Here is a 14651-nt window from a genome sequence, read left to right as displayed (position 1 = left end):
GCACGCTCGAGCATCTTTTTTCCTTGAAAAAGCCCTTGTTTTAGTTCCAGTTCCTTGCCACAGGAGGCTGGAATCTCACGGCGCGCGCGCGCGCGACCACAGGCAGTAAAGTAAGCGCATCGGAACGACTCCGCTTCCCTGTCCCGGTTTCCGTTAGTGCCTATTTGGGCGAAGGACCAGCCCCGGAACGCTTTGGAGGACGGACCGCAGAGGTTGTCTGAAGGCCGAGGCCAAGATGGCGGTGCTGGCGGGTGAGTGAGCTCTGAGCTCGGGATAGCGGGACAGCCTTGGGCTGCGTGCTGTGGCCGCCGGGAGCCACCTCGGCGTCTCAGACCCCTGTAGGTTGGGTCTCAGCCCTCGGTAATGTCGGGGTCCGGGATCGGGCCGAAGTGCGTTTGGATCCGCTTCACACAATTCTGTCAGCTGTAGACCTTCTCCTGTTATTGCGCAGATTATAGTCGGGGACGTTGAGGCCTGTCTGTCTCCCAGCCCCAGGAAACTGATTGCAGGAGCCCGCTGATGTCCTTGAAACACAGAGAGCGGGACAGGGAGGGGACCCAGGGCAGTCAGGCTACACACCCGCGCCTCCATCACAGCCCTGGGCAGCCAGCCAGGGCCTCTAGCATTGCAGATGTCTCGGTTTCCCTATGGAAGCCTTGGTGCCGTTCTCTTTATTTACAGGGATTATCCGCGAATCCAGTCTGGCGTGCTGAGCGACCCTTGATAAGTTTCCCTTAGCAGAACGTCTTAGTCTTAGCCCCTAGATGGTGGCACTGTTAACACTAGGAACCGGTGATCTCAGGCGGTCGGGTCTCACTCCACCCGGGTTTTGTTGTTGCTCAGAGACAGGGTCTCATGAAAGCTAGGTTGGCCTCAAACTCACTATGTATCCTGAGGATGAACTTGAAGCCTCCACCCATTGAGGGTGTGCACCGTGCACCCTCGTACCCATTTCTGCAGCGCTCGGAAGGGAACTTAAGGGCTTGGTGAGTGCTAGGCAAGGACTCCGCCAAGGAACTCCAGCGCCAGCGCCAGCCGTTTTGTTTTTAGACAGAATGTCACGTGTGGGAAGCTGACCTTGAACTCCCGTTCCTCCAGCATCCCCACCCCCCCTTGAACTCCTGTTTCTCTAGCATCCCCCCCCCTCTTGAACTCCTGGTCGTTTCTCCAGCATCCCCCCCACCACCTTGCACTCCTGGTCCTCAGCACCCAACCCCCAAGTGCTAGGATGACAGATTTGGACTTGAACTTTTTTTGGTTTTGTGGGTTTTTCTTTTTCTTTCTTTTTTTTTTTTTTTTTTTTTTTTTTTTTGGTGGGGGTTTGGTTGGTTGGTTGGTTTTGGAGACAGGGTTTCTCTGAAACTGTCCTGGAACTCACAGAAATCCTCCTGCCTCTGCTTCCTGAGTACTGGGATTAAAGATGTGTGGCACCACGGCCTGGTGATTTTGTTTTTCTTTAAGATGGGTCTTTCTGTGTGGCGTAGGTTATACCAAACTGATGATACTCTGCCTCCTCTCATGCTGGGGTTACAGACCTGGGCAGTATGCCAGGCCCAGCTGTGGCATGGGCACTGAGGAGTGGAAGGAATGGGTTCATGGCATGGACTGCTGCTTCCTGAGCTCACTCAGGACTGGCTGTGCACTTGCCAATGAACAGGTGATAGACCTTATTACCAATTGCTGTGTTTTCTGACCCACAGTTGGGTTTGAAGGAAAAGCTAATTTTCATTAATACTTTCGGGGCAGCAAAGAAGATGTTTGCGGTAGAGCATTGTCAGGTACAGCTATGATCCTAGTCCTATGGAGGCTGAGGCAAGAGGAAGCTGATGAACCTAGCCTGGACTAGACACTGAGACCCTGCTTTAAAAGAAGGATATTGGGGTCCCTGTGAGTTCTTGTCTCCCTAGGAAGTTCCAGGTCAGCCAAGGATGCATAGTGAGACCCTTTAAAAAACAGAAGGAGAAAGAAAGCAGGAAGAAGTGGAGGCCTGGGATGTGACTCAGTATTGAAGCACTCACTGAGCATGTTCAAGCCCCCAAGTCTAATTGGCAGCATGACAGCACAAAAGTCTGGTCCACGCCAGGCTTGGTGCTCAGAAGGCTCTCTTGAGGTCGGAGTTGAGAGCTTGTCAGGGTAACATAGAGAGACTGTGTGGCCCTTAAAAAAAAAACAAAGCCTGATGCTGGCACCCCAACCTCTTAGTAGGGCATTTACTCACTGTTAGTTTATTCAAAGCCTTAAATTTTCATCTGGGGAAACCAAGGCTGGTGTGTGTCCTCAGACAGGAGGTCTAGACCTAGCAGACATCTTTGGTCCAAGCAGTAGGCCACAGTCGTGACCTTGGAAAACGTATCACTGAATAAGGTTGACATCAGAGTGAGGAGAGCTGAGGCAAGAGGGACAGCAAGGAAAGCAGCTGTCAGCCCTAGCCCAGGTTTAGAGACAGAATATTTCCCAAGTCATTGTGGGGGGGCTCCCAGTCCCTCCTTTCTGTCATGCAGAGGCTGTCTCAGGTGAGGCCTCCTCCCTCCTCACCACCAAGACAGGGTCTCACTGTGTGATCCTGGCTGACTGGAACTTGCTATATAGACCAGGTTGGCTCTGAACTCACAGAGTTCCAATTGTGTTTCCTCAGTGCTGGGATTAAAGGCGTGCACCTCTACACCCAGCTCCAGGTGACAGAAATTTACCCTATAGCCCTGGAAGCTGAATTCAGGGTCAGGTGTCACAAGTGTCACCTCCCTTGTAACCTCATGAGGTTATTTTTGTATTAATCTCTGTATACCCCACCCCACCCCTGGTTGGTTTTTGTTTGTTTGATTGTTTGTTTGTCTTTCATACTGTTCGGGTTTTTCCAGTGTGTAAGCCAGGCTGTTCTAGATCATGCAACCCCCTGTCTCAACCTCCAAAGTGCTGGGATGCCATTCGTACATCTTTGGACCTGATTCGCATCTGTCCTCACAAAGCACCCAGTCCTGCTACCTCAGGGCACATCTTAGTGGCCTATGGAGGGGCTCATGCAGACAGGCCTCATTCCCGGGTGCTGGGGTGAAGGGGCCAACACGTGCCTAGCTCCACCCCACCCTCAAAGATGCCCCTGGACTGCATCCTGCTGTGTGGAGATGTAGGACCCGTTACTCAGGAGCAGCTGGCTGGGGTCCTGGTGTGGCATGGGAGGCAGAGGGAGACTCAGCCAAGGCTCAAAGTGTGCTGGAGCTCTCCAGGGAAGGGCCATGACCCAGAACTAGACCCTTGGGACTAAACTGTTGGACCCAAGCTGCTATGCTTCTCTCCCCAGCTCCTGGTCTCTTCTGTGTACGGATCCTGGGCCTACGGTGAGTGTGCCTGTCTGTCATACATCCAGCCTGCCGTCAGGGAACAGAGTGGAGCTGCAGGGCTTGGAGCCAGGAGGGCCCCTCTGTAGCGTCCAGGGAAGGGACTACTTGGTGAAGGTTTCCCAGCAGGTTCAGGGAGGCTGACCAGGTGTCTTCCTCACATGGTGTGTGGGGATTGTCTGGAAGGGCGATGGCCAAGGAAGGGCAGCACTCTCCACACACCTGGGGTCCTCATAGCTCACGTACTGCCTGTCCCAGCAAGGTGCTCTATGACCACTTCCCCGGACCTCCGCAGGCTGGCTGCCTTGGGACAGGTAAAGGGCTTCAAGCACAGCACCTCAGGACTGTCCTAGTGAGGACATTTGACAGCGTTGGCCAGCTGCTGTTCTCAGGTCGTGTCTGAGAGAGCAAGATGGCCTGTAGATGCTCAAGGGACCATGGGTGGGCAAGGAAGGCACTTGTGGGTGGGGACAGTGGGAAGGAACAGCTGCCTGGGTCCTGGTGGCCTTTCACCCCTGTCCCTGTTCGCAGGTCTAGCATAGACACAGCGGCCAAGGTGCGCAGAGTCCATCAGAGTGTGGCCACCGAGGGCCCGAGCAGGTAATCCAGGCTTGGGGGAGAGGCCCCAGTGCCGTCTTCCAGGCCCTCCACGCAGGTGCTGCCTACACCCTGCCTGCCCTACGATCTCGCCTCTCTAGTGTGGCCACTACTCCTTTCCTATGTGTCCCTCCCTACTGGGAAGCTGCTCTGGCTGGGTCCCAGACAGGACACTGGGGTCCCCTGGCCAACTCTCCCCCATGCATGTGCTCTCTCCTTAGCACACAGTCTGCTGTGCCCAAGGCTGCAGGCGGAGCTGTGGTTCCCAAGCCCTCCCATCTTCCCAGAAACCGGGCCGAGTATGTGGTGGCCAAGCTGGATGACCTCATCAACTGGGCACGCCGGGTAAGTCCCCTTCCCAAGGGTTTGGTTGCCCGCCCAGCCGTCACTCAGGATGGCTGGATGACTAGGCCTTCAGCAGGCCTCTGTCTCTCGAGACAGGCTTTCTCTGTGTGGTCCTGGCTATACTGCAAATCTTAAGAACATTTTATTGTATTTATTTATCTGTTTTGTCAAGTATGTGTCTATGCATGCCTGTGTGTAGAAGCCAGAGGACAGCTTGTAGGACCCCGCCCCCTCCTTCTACCATGTAGGTCCCAGGGATCAAATTCAAGCCACGCATTAACTAGATCCCACCTCTTAAAGATGATTGGTTAACAAAGCTGTCCATCCAAGGTTCTCTGACTTACTGGCAAGTCCTTTATTCATTGAGACATCTCAAGAGCTGATGAAAATGCCTTTTAAATTGTGTATTGTTTTATTGAGACAGGGCACTTTCAGCCCAGACACATTGGCCGGGTCTCAGGTGCAGGTGCAGGGCGTCCAGACCCGCGAGGAGCTAATAATGCACTAGTGGATAGAGCCCGGGGATTCCAAGAGGGGATTCCTGGTGCCCAGCGCAGCAGCTTGGCCTGGATGCCGCCCAGAGTCCTGGGTCTGCAGCAGGCACTAGCCTCATGTGACTGGCAGGCACTCAGTGTCACTGTGCCCACAAGGTGGAGGGTGTGTTGAACGGACGTGTGACCGACTGCCCCCGCCCTCACAGAGCTCCCTGTGGCCGATGACCTTTGGCCTGGCATGCTGCGCGGTGGAGATGATGCACATGGCCGCCCCACGGTACGACATGGACCGCTTTGGTGTGGTGTTCCGTGCCAGCCCGCGTCAGGCCGACGTGATGATTGTAGCTGGCACACTTACCAACAAGATGGCCCCTGCACTCCGCAAGGTACACCTGGTCTCCTTGGTTTCTTCTCCTGCCCAGCACCCACAGACACCTGACCTGAGTGTCTTTTAGGTGTACGACCAGATGCCTGAGCCTCGCTATGTGGTGTCCATGGGGAGGTGAGTGTGCTCGGTTGCCTGGGGAGTGGGCACTCCGGTACCCCCACTCCAGTAACCCCCCTCCCCGTCACAGTTCCCGTTCAGTGAGCTCGAGGCCAGCTTGAACTACATAGTGAGATCCTGTTTCAAACGATAAAACGTAAAGGGCCGCAGTTAGGTTAGAGATTCACCCCAGCATGCAGGAACATGGGGTCCATCCCCAGCGCCAGGTAACAGTAGGTGGCACATGCCTGTCACCCTCAGGTCATCTATTGTGTAGTGAATTCCAGACTTTTGTGAGGCCATCTTAGATCCCACAGTCCCACCCCAGGTCCATCAGCAGAAATGCTTGGTTGAGGGCACTTTTCCATGTGTTTATCGTTGCCACTTGCATCCTACGTTCCCCATGGAAGGTTCTAGAAGCCCCCTTTACTGAACCCAGTTCTTATCCATATGTAGGGTCTGGCCTTTGCATTTTCTCCTCTCCCAGGGCCAGGATGAAGGGTGTGGGGTGGGCTTTGTGGCCACGCATCTGAACCGCCTCACCCTTTCCCTAGCTGTGCCAATGGTGGGGGCTACTACCACTACTCCTACTCAGTGGTGCGAGGCTGCGACCGTATTGTGCCTGTGGACATCTATGTGCCAGGTGAGGCCAGCCACCCTGCCCCACTCCAAGGGCCAGCTAAATGGGGGAGGGGGCGCAGCTCCAGGCTGTATTCCTGAGGCCTCTGGCATTCTGAGACCTGGAATCTCAAGATGCCCCTAGCCCAAGCTTCCTGCCCATCTCCCCTGACCCAGTCAGTGGACCTGTTTCTGTGAGTGACTCTTCCTGAGGACCCCACTGGTCACCAGAGTCACAACCTGGGCCCTTTTCTGTGTGGAGTGGGTGTCGGGAGGCCCAACACAGCAAGGACACTTGTCCCTTCAAAGCCAACCCCAGGGTACCCCGAGAGTCCTTCATGTGGGCCCGTGGGGTCTCAGCGTGTGTGTCCTTCAGGCTGCCCGCCCACAGCCGAGGCACTGCTCTATGGCATCCTGCAGCTGCAGCGGAAAATCAAGCGTGAGCAGAGGCTGAAGATCTGGTACCGCAGGTAGAGCCGCCAGGCCGAGCGCCACAGCTCCGGAACCCCAGTGTGAATAAACCCACCCTAGTCCTGTGTGTGCTGTGTATGGACTGTGGCCCCGTGGGAGGCATCACACTGGGCGTCCTGTGCCCTCTGTAAAGACTGCTGGCCCTGAGGGACTGCCATAAGGGAGCAGGAAATTGGTGGCCCCTCAGTCTCAATGGCTTGTCCGCTCACACCTGCCTTGGGGCTCAGACTGCGACTGCTGCGCACTGTGCAGCTCAGGCTAGTCACCCCCGCTTCTGGGCAAGTGAGGACAGTAGCGGACACATCCTTGGCCTGCTGTCTGCCCTGGAGGAGACTCGGCTCGATGCCCCGTGTGAGCATGAGCCTAGGCTGTGCCATGCAGATCTTCACCCTGTGACAGCAGTGGCTCTGGGATCTGGCATTTCTCTCTTTAATAAGTATACACTGTTCCTCCAGCCTGGACACCTCCACGCCAGAAGAGGGCGCCAGGTCTCAGTACAGATGTGAGCCACCATGTGGTTGCTGAGAATTGAACTCAGGACCTCAGGAAGAACAGCCACAGCTATTAACCTCTGAGCCATCTCTCCAGCCCCAGGATCTGGCATTTCTAGTTGATGGGCTGGGGTGGTACATCTTGGCAACCCAGGACATGGAAGGGGCAGATGCCTGCCCATCCCAAGTAGGAGTTTTTTGTGTTTTGAGATAGGGTCTCTTTGTGTAGCCCTGGTTGTCCTAGAACTCACTTTATGGGCCAGACTGACCTTGAACTCAAGAGATCCCTCTGCCTCTGCCTTCCAAGGGCTGGGGTTAAAGGTCACCACACCATGCCCTGCTCCAAACTTTTAGGATAAAACTCTGTTAAGGTTGGGGCTTTCCAGGTAGAGCGACAGCCTGCTCCCTGTTGTAAATGCTGAGCCTGGCCTTAGTGCTGGGGAAGGGGCTGGGGGGAGGATTTCTTGTGGCAAGGGCAGGGTGTGAGCAGAGGGGTCTCTAGGGGCTGGGTATAGGCTACAGGCTGAGACACTCACTCTCAGGGCCAGGCAGGGGCTGCATTGTGGACCAGACATTTGCAGAGGAGGGTGTCCTGGCTTGGTGTGGGCTGGGCTTCCCATTGAAAATGGACAATGGTTAGTTGGTCACATCTGGGCAGGGCAGGGGCAACAGTGATGGATGACTGCATGTTCTGAACCAGATGTGCCTCCCTCCAGCTCACTGTCCGGCCCAGGCCACCAGTCCTTTTGTTAGAATTTATTTTATCCCTGAGCTCTGGGAAGGTAGCTGGGCCAGCAAGAGTTACAGTTCAGGGATAGCTGAGAGGCAGGAGTTGTGAGCTCCAGCCACCAAGGCACTGAAGAGGATATCCGCTCATTCCAGCCTGGGCCAGTCGCTCAGTGCTTGGTGACCACGGGAGTGATCATCTCAGGGAAGGCGTAGTAACGGCAGTCTGCTGGCGGCACCAGTGCCATCACCTCTGTGCGAATGTTCTCTCTCCGGAAGCCCGCCTCCTGCAGCGCAGGCACCTGTGTCTCCTGGAGGGAGGGGCTCGGGTCATCCCCTGACCACATGGGACAGGACCTGGGGGTGGTGGTGACAGAACCTCGCATTCTAGTCCCTGGAGTGTCATTGCACTGACCCACTGCCAGCCTCCAGGAGAAGGGACTCCTGGTCCTGCTGGCCCTGGCACAATCTCTAAGATAAGTGTGGCCACACAACAGAGGGCAGTGGATAGGGCTGCACCGGCACTGGGGATCCACGGGAGGCTAAACTAGTGAGGGCTCTCCTCATTTCACAGTGGAAAATGGCAGTACTCCCGACCCACTGAAGACCTCTGGCCTCTGAGGCCATAAGAGTGGGGCCTGTGTCACAGGTCAACCACAGTCACTCCCAAGGTCACTGCTCCAGGCTTCAGGGCTATCAGGTAGTCGCACCTCAAACATGGTGGTGATGTCCGTGTACTTGGACTTCATCAGTTCCCCCCAGGATGTGAGGTTGCAGTAGGTGAGGATGCCCCCAGGCTTCAGCAAGCGGAAAGCATGGTTCTGCAAAGAGAGGCCAGTGGACGGGGTAGGGGCTGTGGGAAGAGAGGTGTCCCATGCCCTGCCCACCACTCTTGGCCCCACAGCCCCACCTTTATGAAGTTGAACTGGTGAGTGTGCCAGGTCTCCTCAGATAGTGGGTATGTGTCATATAAGATCCCTGCAGAGAGAACACAGGCCTGGCAGCCAGCCTCGCACACCGCATCTGACCCAGCCCACAGCCGCTCATTTCTGCCCTCTCTAGTCTGTGCCAAGTGCACACTGGAGGTGCGCAGAGGATGGGGGCACGTGCGCGTGGCAGAGGACCTCCTTACACCACGTGCATCCTGGGACTCAGACTTGACGGCAAGTCTCACCAATCTAATTATAGTGCAATGGCTGCCAAGAAGGACTGGGGCCAGCCTTTTCCCTGGAGCATGGCCCCTTTGCTGGGCTCACAGAGCCTTCTCACCATCAAATTGGCCATCAGGTAGTGTAGGCGCCACCTCCTCCCATAGGCCTTTCAAGGGAACGACCTTGGAAAGGAAAGAAGATTGGGGGTCAAATGGCTCCCCGGGACCCCCTAACCCTGGGGTACTCCCAGATTGCCACCCCAGTGGTACCTTGTGTGGCTGTTGCAGGGCCCAGCCCTGTAGGCGCTGGAAGACCCCATCATTGCACTCAATAATCCAGTGTTCTTCTATGGGGGCCTGTTGCACCCTGGAGGCCGCAATGGCCATACCAAAGCCCACTTCCAGGACACGACCCCCTGGGAGTACAAAACACAGAAAGGCTGCCTTGGCTGGGGGAGGGAGACGTGGGGGTGGGGCCCAGCTGCCAGTCACATGCCTCAAGGACAACCAGCCAGCAGGACCGTGTGGGTGGACAGAACAAAGTAACACAATAGTGTGGGCCCTGGACAGCTGCCAATCAGAGTGGCTGGCCTGGGAGGCTACGGACAGGCACAGCTCTTGTCTTGGACCTGGTCCCAGGGATCCCTGGACTCTGAGCCCCTGCCCACGCTATTTGTGCTATGGCCCTTATCTGTGGGGTTAGCAAGGAACAAGCCCGGCTTGGATACCTGACACCTGCAGCCCCCTTAACCCGTGTTTCATTCATCACCTGACACTAGGTCCTCATCTGCCCTGGGTGAACTTGAGGCTCATTGCTCTGTTTTAGTCTGGGGAGCCCCAAACACCAATCATCCTCTCTCAACCAGCAGTTCCTGACCACAGCTCCAAGACAGCTGCCTCTGCTCAGTTTTCCCAAGCTATTCTTAGCCACAGTCCGGGGAAACTCCCGACCAGCCCCAGCCCCTCCACTCTGTCCCTCATTTCCACTCAGGGCTGTGATCGGAAGACCCACCCTCCCAGCCAGCCCCGGGGAGTAGAAGTCTTTTCCCTCTGCAGAGAGGAAGTTACAGTTGGAGGCAGGCGCCTCTTATGTGCGTCCACATTTTGGCAACACCCTCCCTTCCCGGCCAAGGTGGTCCTGGGGCAGGCCCAGGCAAGGAAACTGAGGCACGAGCACGCATGGGAACTCCCGCACGCCTGAGCTGCAACCTCAGTTTCCTCGGACAGGGTACCTCTGGAGGCGGCTATCGCCGCCAGCGCATGCATGTAGGGGGTCTCCCAACGCTCCATCACCGGCTTGCCCAGGATCTGCAGGTGCGTGTCAGACGCGTCATAGGCCGCGGGAGCCGCTCGCCACACGGGGCCGCAGTCCTCGCCGGGTGCGAAGAGCGGGCTGGCAGCAGAGGAGCTCATGGTGAGGTTCTGCACACCAGGCCGGGAGGACAGGGCGGTGGAGCGGCGGGGCTGCAGGAGGCGGGGTGGGGCGGTGCCTGTGAGAATCTGAAGGAGTTTAGCCAAGTGCTGGGACGGGAGGGTGGAGCCTGGGACGGGGGCGGGGCCTGAGGCCCTGAGGGTGTCTCGCCAAATGATGGAGCACGCTGGCGGGGCTTGGCTAGGGCTGGGCCTGGGGAAGGAGTCCGGCCCTGGGTTGGGGTGGGTGGAGCCATCAGAAGGGGTGGGGTCTTGCCCCTCCTACTGCTGGTCTGGGCCTGGGTAGTAGTCCGAACCTGAGAACGAGATGGAGCACGCAGGCTCTGCTTAGGGTGGGGGCTGCTGACTGGAAGAGTAAAGTTCTGTTAGGGGAGATCTATGGGCTGGGGATGATCTTGCAGTGGTGGGCAGGGGAGGAGTCCAACCTTTTGCTATGGATGGGGCCTGTGGGCTGGGACAGAATCCAGTCTTCTATAAGGAAAGCAGGCAGGAGCCATACAGGACGGAGCTTGTGCTAGGGCAGAGTCCAGACTTCTGCTAGGGGCGGGACCAGAGCGATGGGGTGGGGTCACCCTTCTACTAAGTATGAGGGACAGAGCTAAGGAGCGGGGCCAGCGGGCTGAGGCGGTGGTATCCAGCCTTTTGCTACGGATGGGGAAAGAGCCATGGGGTAGGTGTTTATGGGATAGGATGAAATGTAGCCTTCTGCTAGTGGCCTTCTTCCACGGGTGGGGTGGGGCCTAGCCTGCTTGGGGCTAGGTAGAACTGTCCGGGCCTATCTTTCGGCCGAGGACTAGGGTTGGAAGCAAGGAGTCTGGCAACTAGGGTTTTTGTCTGGGGGGGGAGGGGAGGTTGGGCGGAGTTCTGCCTTTTGCAAAAAACAGGGCACGATGATGGGGCGGGGCCTACGGCTCTGGGCAGGGCTTAGTTGTTTAGCCCTGAAGTTGGAGCCACGAGGGCCCGGGCCTACTTGCTGGGAACAGGCCAGTGCCGTAGATGGTGTGATATGTCTTCAGGTGCACGCCGAGGCTTCTGCAAGAGTGGACCAGGCATTTTGAGCAAGACCTGACTTTCTGCATTTGTCTAACTGGCTCACGCGGATGCTATTTACTGTCCAGAGGCCTGTCTGGAGAAGCTGCCAAACTTGCTGATCCTAACACGTCCTAGCTGCTCCTCCAAGTTTATTTTTTATTTGTATTTATTTGTTTATTTAGAGATAGGAGCTCACTATATAGTCCTGACTGGCCTGGAGCTTGCTAAGTAGACCAGGCTGACCTTGAACTCACAGAGTTCTGCATCTTTCTCCGAAGTGCTGGGATTAAAGGTGTGGGCCACCAGGGCTGGTCTGATAAAGTCTAGACACACACTGGCCTGGTGGGGTCCAATAAGCCTCTCACTGCCCCTCTAGTCTGCATTTGCTCCTAACCGGCTCCATTTTACCTCTAGAACGCTTGGTCTGGTGGGGCGTAGCTACCTGATGGCTTTTCTGAGCAATGCTGGAAGAATGTCTGAAATAGTAAAACTATTAGCTTTCAGAATGAACTGCCGTGGTGTCTGCTGATGCCCTCATTGTACAGATGGGAAAAGCTGCTGAGTGGGGATCAGGGCTCCAGGTTAGAATCCTGACAGCCTCAAAAAAAAAAAATCCTGATGATCTGGCCTCTACTTTGTTTTGGGGTTTGGGGGGTTTTGTTTTTATTTTTATTTTTTTTATGTGTGCAGGTGTTGTGTCTGTATGCCAGCGCTGTGCAGTATATAGGTGTGGGGTCTGTTTCTCTTCTGTGCATCCTCTGTGTGCCGTGCCCAGGGAGGCCTGAAGAGGGCATCACATCCCCTGGAGCTCGGTTACTGGCAGTTGGAATCAAACCCTGCCCTCTGGAAGAACAGCCAGCTCTCCTGTGGCTCAGGAGGGCCTTGAGCTCCCACACAGCCAAGCATGGCCAAGGCTGTGTCCTGCTGTGCCGGGTGTCTGGGCTTTGTGCCGGCCAGGAGAGTGCTCTCCCCACTGCACTCCAGCCCCACACCGGCCTCCACACTCCACTACCCTGAGTGGTCCTTCTGATGACCTCGTGTGGCCGCTTTGTAAGCCAGCACTCCAGACTCACCAGAGCGACTTGGGGAGATTCTTTCTCCAAACAAAAACTTGGCCTGGAGCACCTTTAATGGTGGGAGAGAGAGGCAGGTGATCTCTGTGAGTTTGAGACCGGCCTGGGAGCTCCAGCTTTTGCTTCAGTCCATTTATGGTGTGAGCTGCTGCACCCAGCTCTGGAAATGAATTGTTGTTTGTTTTATTTTGTTTATTGATACAGGACCTCACAATGCAGACCAGATCACCCTCAGATCAGGCTGGCCTCGAACTCACAGAGATCTGCCTACCTTCCCAGCCCAAGTGCTGGGAAGACCCGTGATTCTGGGGATGGAGCCCAGGGCTTTGTGACTACCAGAAGAACACTCTTCCTGCTGAGCCCCAGCCCCAGTATCTAGTCTCTAAACCATATATTAGTTTAAAGGGCTGACACCCGGTCCTTCTGACCATATCCTGTGCCTTGTGTGTCTTCCTCCACCCCCTCCTGTGCTGTTGATTCACCCAGTCCTCACAGGGTGACAGTACTCTCTGGACCCAAGGCATCGCTCAGCATATAAAGGTGCTTGCCCTTGGGCCTCACACCCTGAGTTCTATCTCTTGCATGTTTTCCTCTGACCTCTCCATGTAGGGTCATGGCATGCTTTGAAAAGTCGTGGTTTTGGCTTTTTTGTTGTTTTGGGTTTTTTTTTTTGTTTGTTTGTTTTGTTTTTTGAGATTGGGTCGCAGTTTGCAGCTCTGGCTGCCCTGGAGCTGCTGATCTTGCCTTGGCCTCCTGAGTGTTGGGGTGACCCGACACCCAGATACAATTCTATTTGTTTGTTTCAAGACAGGATTTCTCTGTGTATCCCTGGCCACTCTGGAACTCAGAGATCTGCTTGCCTCTGCCTCCCAAGTGCTGAGATTATTAAAGGTGTGATTACCACGCTGTGGTATCTTCAAATGTTTTAATGTCGGCCTGTGAGCATTTGGGGGCACCTTCGTGCACAGGGATAGCTGGCACGGAGGCAGGGTAAAAAGACAATCTGTCCATGTGGAACTGTGAAGAGTCTATAAGAATATATAGGCGGGGCAGTCATATCTTTAGTCTCAGCACTCAGAGGCAGGGGCAGGTAGATGTTTGTGAGTTCCAAACTAGCCAGACCTACTTAGTTAAACCTTAGTCTTTAGAAAAAGCCAGGTGTATTGGTACATGCCTTTAATCCCAGCACTAGGGTGGTAGAGACAGGCAGATCTCTGAGTTCAGGCTAAGTTGGTCTACAGAGCAAGTTCCAGGACAGCCAGAGCTGTTACACAGAGAAACCCTGTCTTGCCGGGGGTGGGGGCAGGCAATCTATGGATTGTAAGAACAATGACTCAGAGCTCTAACCCCACCTTGTATTAGGGTCCTGCTTCCCCTGCATTTTACATCCCCCACACAGAGTCAGGCCCTCCTCAAAATTGTTATTACTCTGTTTTGTAATCCAAGAGAAGCTTCACACTGCCACCTGGGGCCACTCTTCTCTCTTGCCTGGTGTATTTTCCATCTGGGTACTTACAAATTACCGTCATCTGGAGCCACAAACAGCACTGTGGGCCACGTGAGGCATTTATTGTTTGATTTTGTTGTTTGAGAATGTCTCATGTAGATCAGGCTGGCCTCAAGCTCACTATGCAGCTGAGGATGACCTTGAATTCCATCTTGCAGGCTTGCATTGTCATGCCTGGTTTATATAGTGCTGGGGATAGAACCCAGGCCTTGGTCAGCCTGGACAGGTGCTCTACAAACTGCGCATCACCTCCTTTTATTTGTTTGCTTATTTATTGTATCATTGTTATTATTATTATTATTATATACCTTTTTGAGACAGGGTCTCACTTTGTAAGGCTGGCTGCTTATTCTTCTCATTATAGTCTTTTTGAGGTGGGTATTATTATTACTAGTATTATCATTTACCTTTTTGACATAGCGTCTCACTTTGTAGCTCTAGCTGGACTGGAACTCGCTTTGAGGAGAGACAGACTATTCTAATGAGAAGATAACCAATAGACAATAGTGAGTTTGTCTGCCCATGTTTAGTGGTACTGGGGGACACTGATATTTTTTCATAGCCAGTGAACTTGATTAACTTTTACTTTGACCCAATCGGGCCTTAACTGAATGACCTTGGACAGGTGAGTCAGCCTCTGTCACCCTCTGTATCATTTTCTGGGAAAAGGGAACACGGGGAAGTGACACATTTCTTAACGTGAACGTGCAGCCTGTATTCTACATCGAGCCCTGAGGGGCGGACACGGACTTTATTTCTCGCAGGCTCCCACGCAAGACCGAGTTTCGCGAGTGGAGAAAGGGGAACCTGCAATTGCGCCTGCGCGCGCCATGCACGCTCCGGCGCGCCCGGCGCCGCATGCACCCGCACGCACGCACGTGGCTGGCTCCCTCCGCG

General features: G+C 55.0%; 2 protein-coding genes across 4 annotated transcripts; one reads left to right on the top strand and one right to left on the bottom strand.

The window, feature by feature from the left end:
* Positions 1-134: 134 nt before the first annotated feature.
* On the top strand, positions 135-6411 carry Ndufs7 (NADH:ubiquinone oxidoreductase core subunit S7). 2 transcript variants are annotated; one of them, XM_038340272.1, is made up of 8 exons: positions 135-251; positions 3299-3335; positions 3867-3935; positions 4154-4277; positions 4978-5157; positions 5227-5273; positions 5810-5898; positions 6294-6411. In XM_038340272.1, exons 1-8 carry the CDS (start codon positions 236-238, stop codon positions 6314-6316), a joined length of 585 nt encoding a protein of 194 aa, XP_038196200.1. In that variant the 5' UTR covers positions 135-235; the 3' UTR covers positions 6317-6411. The 2 variants fall into 2 exon arrangements, with proteins under 2 accessions (XP_038196200.1, XP_038196191.1); XM_038340263.1 differs by having other exon boundaries at positions 6250-6411.
* Positions 6412-7576: 1165 nt separating this feature from the next.
* Gamt (guanidinoacetate N-methyltransferase) lies at positions 7577-10192 on the bottom strand. 2 transcript variants are annotated; one of them, XM_038340245.1, is made up of 6 exons: positions 9944-10188; positions 8982-9127; positions 8831-8894; positions 8472-8539; positions 8272-8382; positions 7577-7872 (listed from the first exon to the last, which is right to left on the bottom strand). In XM_038340245.1, the coding sequence occupies exons 1-6, from the start codon at positions 10122-10124 to the stop codon at positions 7732-7734; spliced, it is 711 nt and encodes a 236-aa protein (XP_038196173.1). In that variant the 5' UTR covers positions 10125-10188; the 3' UTR covers positions 7577-7731. The 2 variants fall into 2 exon arrangements, with proteins under 2 accessions (XP_038196173.1, XP_038196181.1); XM_038340253.1 differs by having other exon boundaries at positions 7777-7918; positions 9944-10192.
* Positions 10193-14651: the final 4459 nt, after the last annotated feature.

Source organism: Arvicola amphibius, chromosome 1 (genome assembly GCF_903992535.2).
Source record: "Arvicola amphibius chromosome 1, mArvAmp1.2, whole genome shotgun sequence".
In the NCBI taxonomy this organism is placed as follows: Eukaryota; Metazoa; Chordata; class Mammalia; order Rodentia; family Cricetidae; genus Arvicola; species Arvicola amphibius.
The sequence above is the reverse complement of the archived record's forward strand: the minus strand, read 5'-3'. Positions and strand labels throughout refer to the sequence as shown.

Bases quoted from the DNA above. Each gene is read 5' to 3' on its own strand.
- Ndufs7 (XM_038340263.1), top strand. The intron at 5,274-5,809 runs GTGAGTGTGCTC...CCCTTTCCCTAG, and splicing joins TATGTGGTGTCCATGGGGAG to CTGTGCCAATGGTGGGGGCT. The intron at 5,899-6,249 runs GTGAGGCCAGCC...TGTGTCCTTCAG, and splicing joins TGTGGACATCTATGTGCCAG to GCTGCCCGCCCACAGCCGAG.
- Gamt (XM_038340245.1), bottom strand. From the start codon at position 10,124: ATGAGCTCCTCTGCTGCCAGCCCGCTCTTCGCACCCGGCGAGGACTGC. The intron at 8,383-8,471 runs GTGGGGCTGTGG...CTCTCTTTGCAG, and splicing joins ACCAGTTCAACTTCATAAAG to AACCATGCTTTCCGCTTGCT. The intron at 7,873-8,271 runs GTGCGACTACCT...CCCTCCCTCCAG, and splicing joins ACATCACCACCATGTTTGAG to GAGACACAGGTGCCTGCGCT.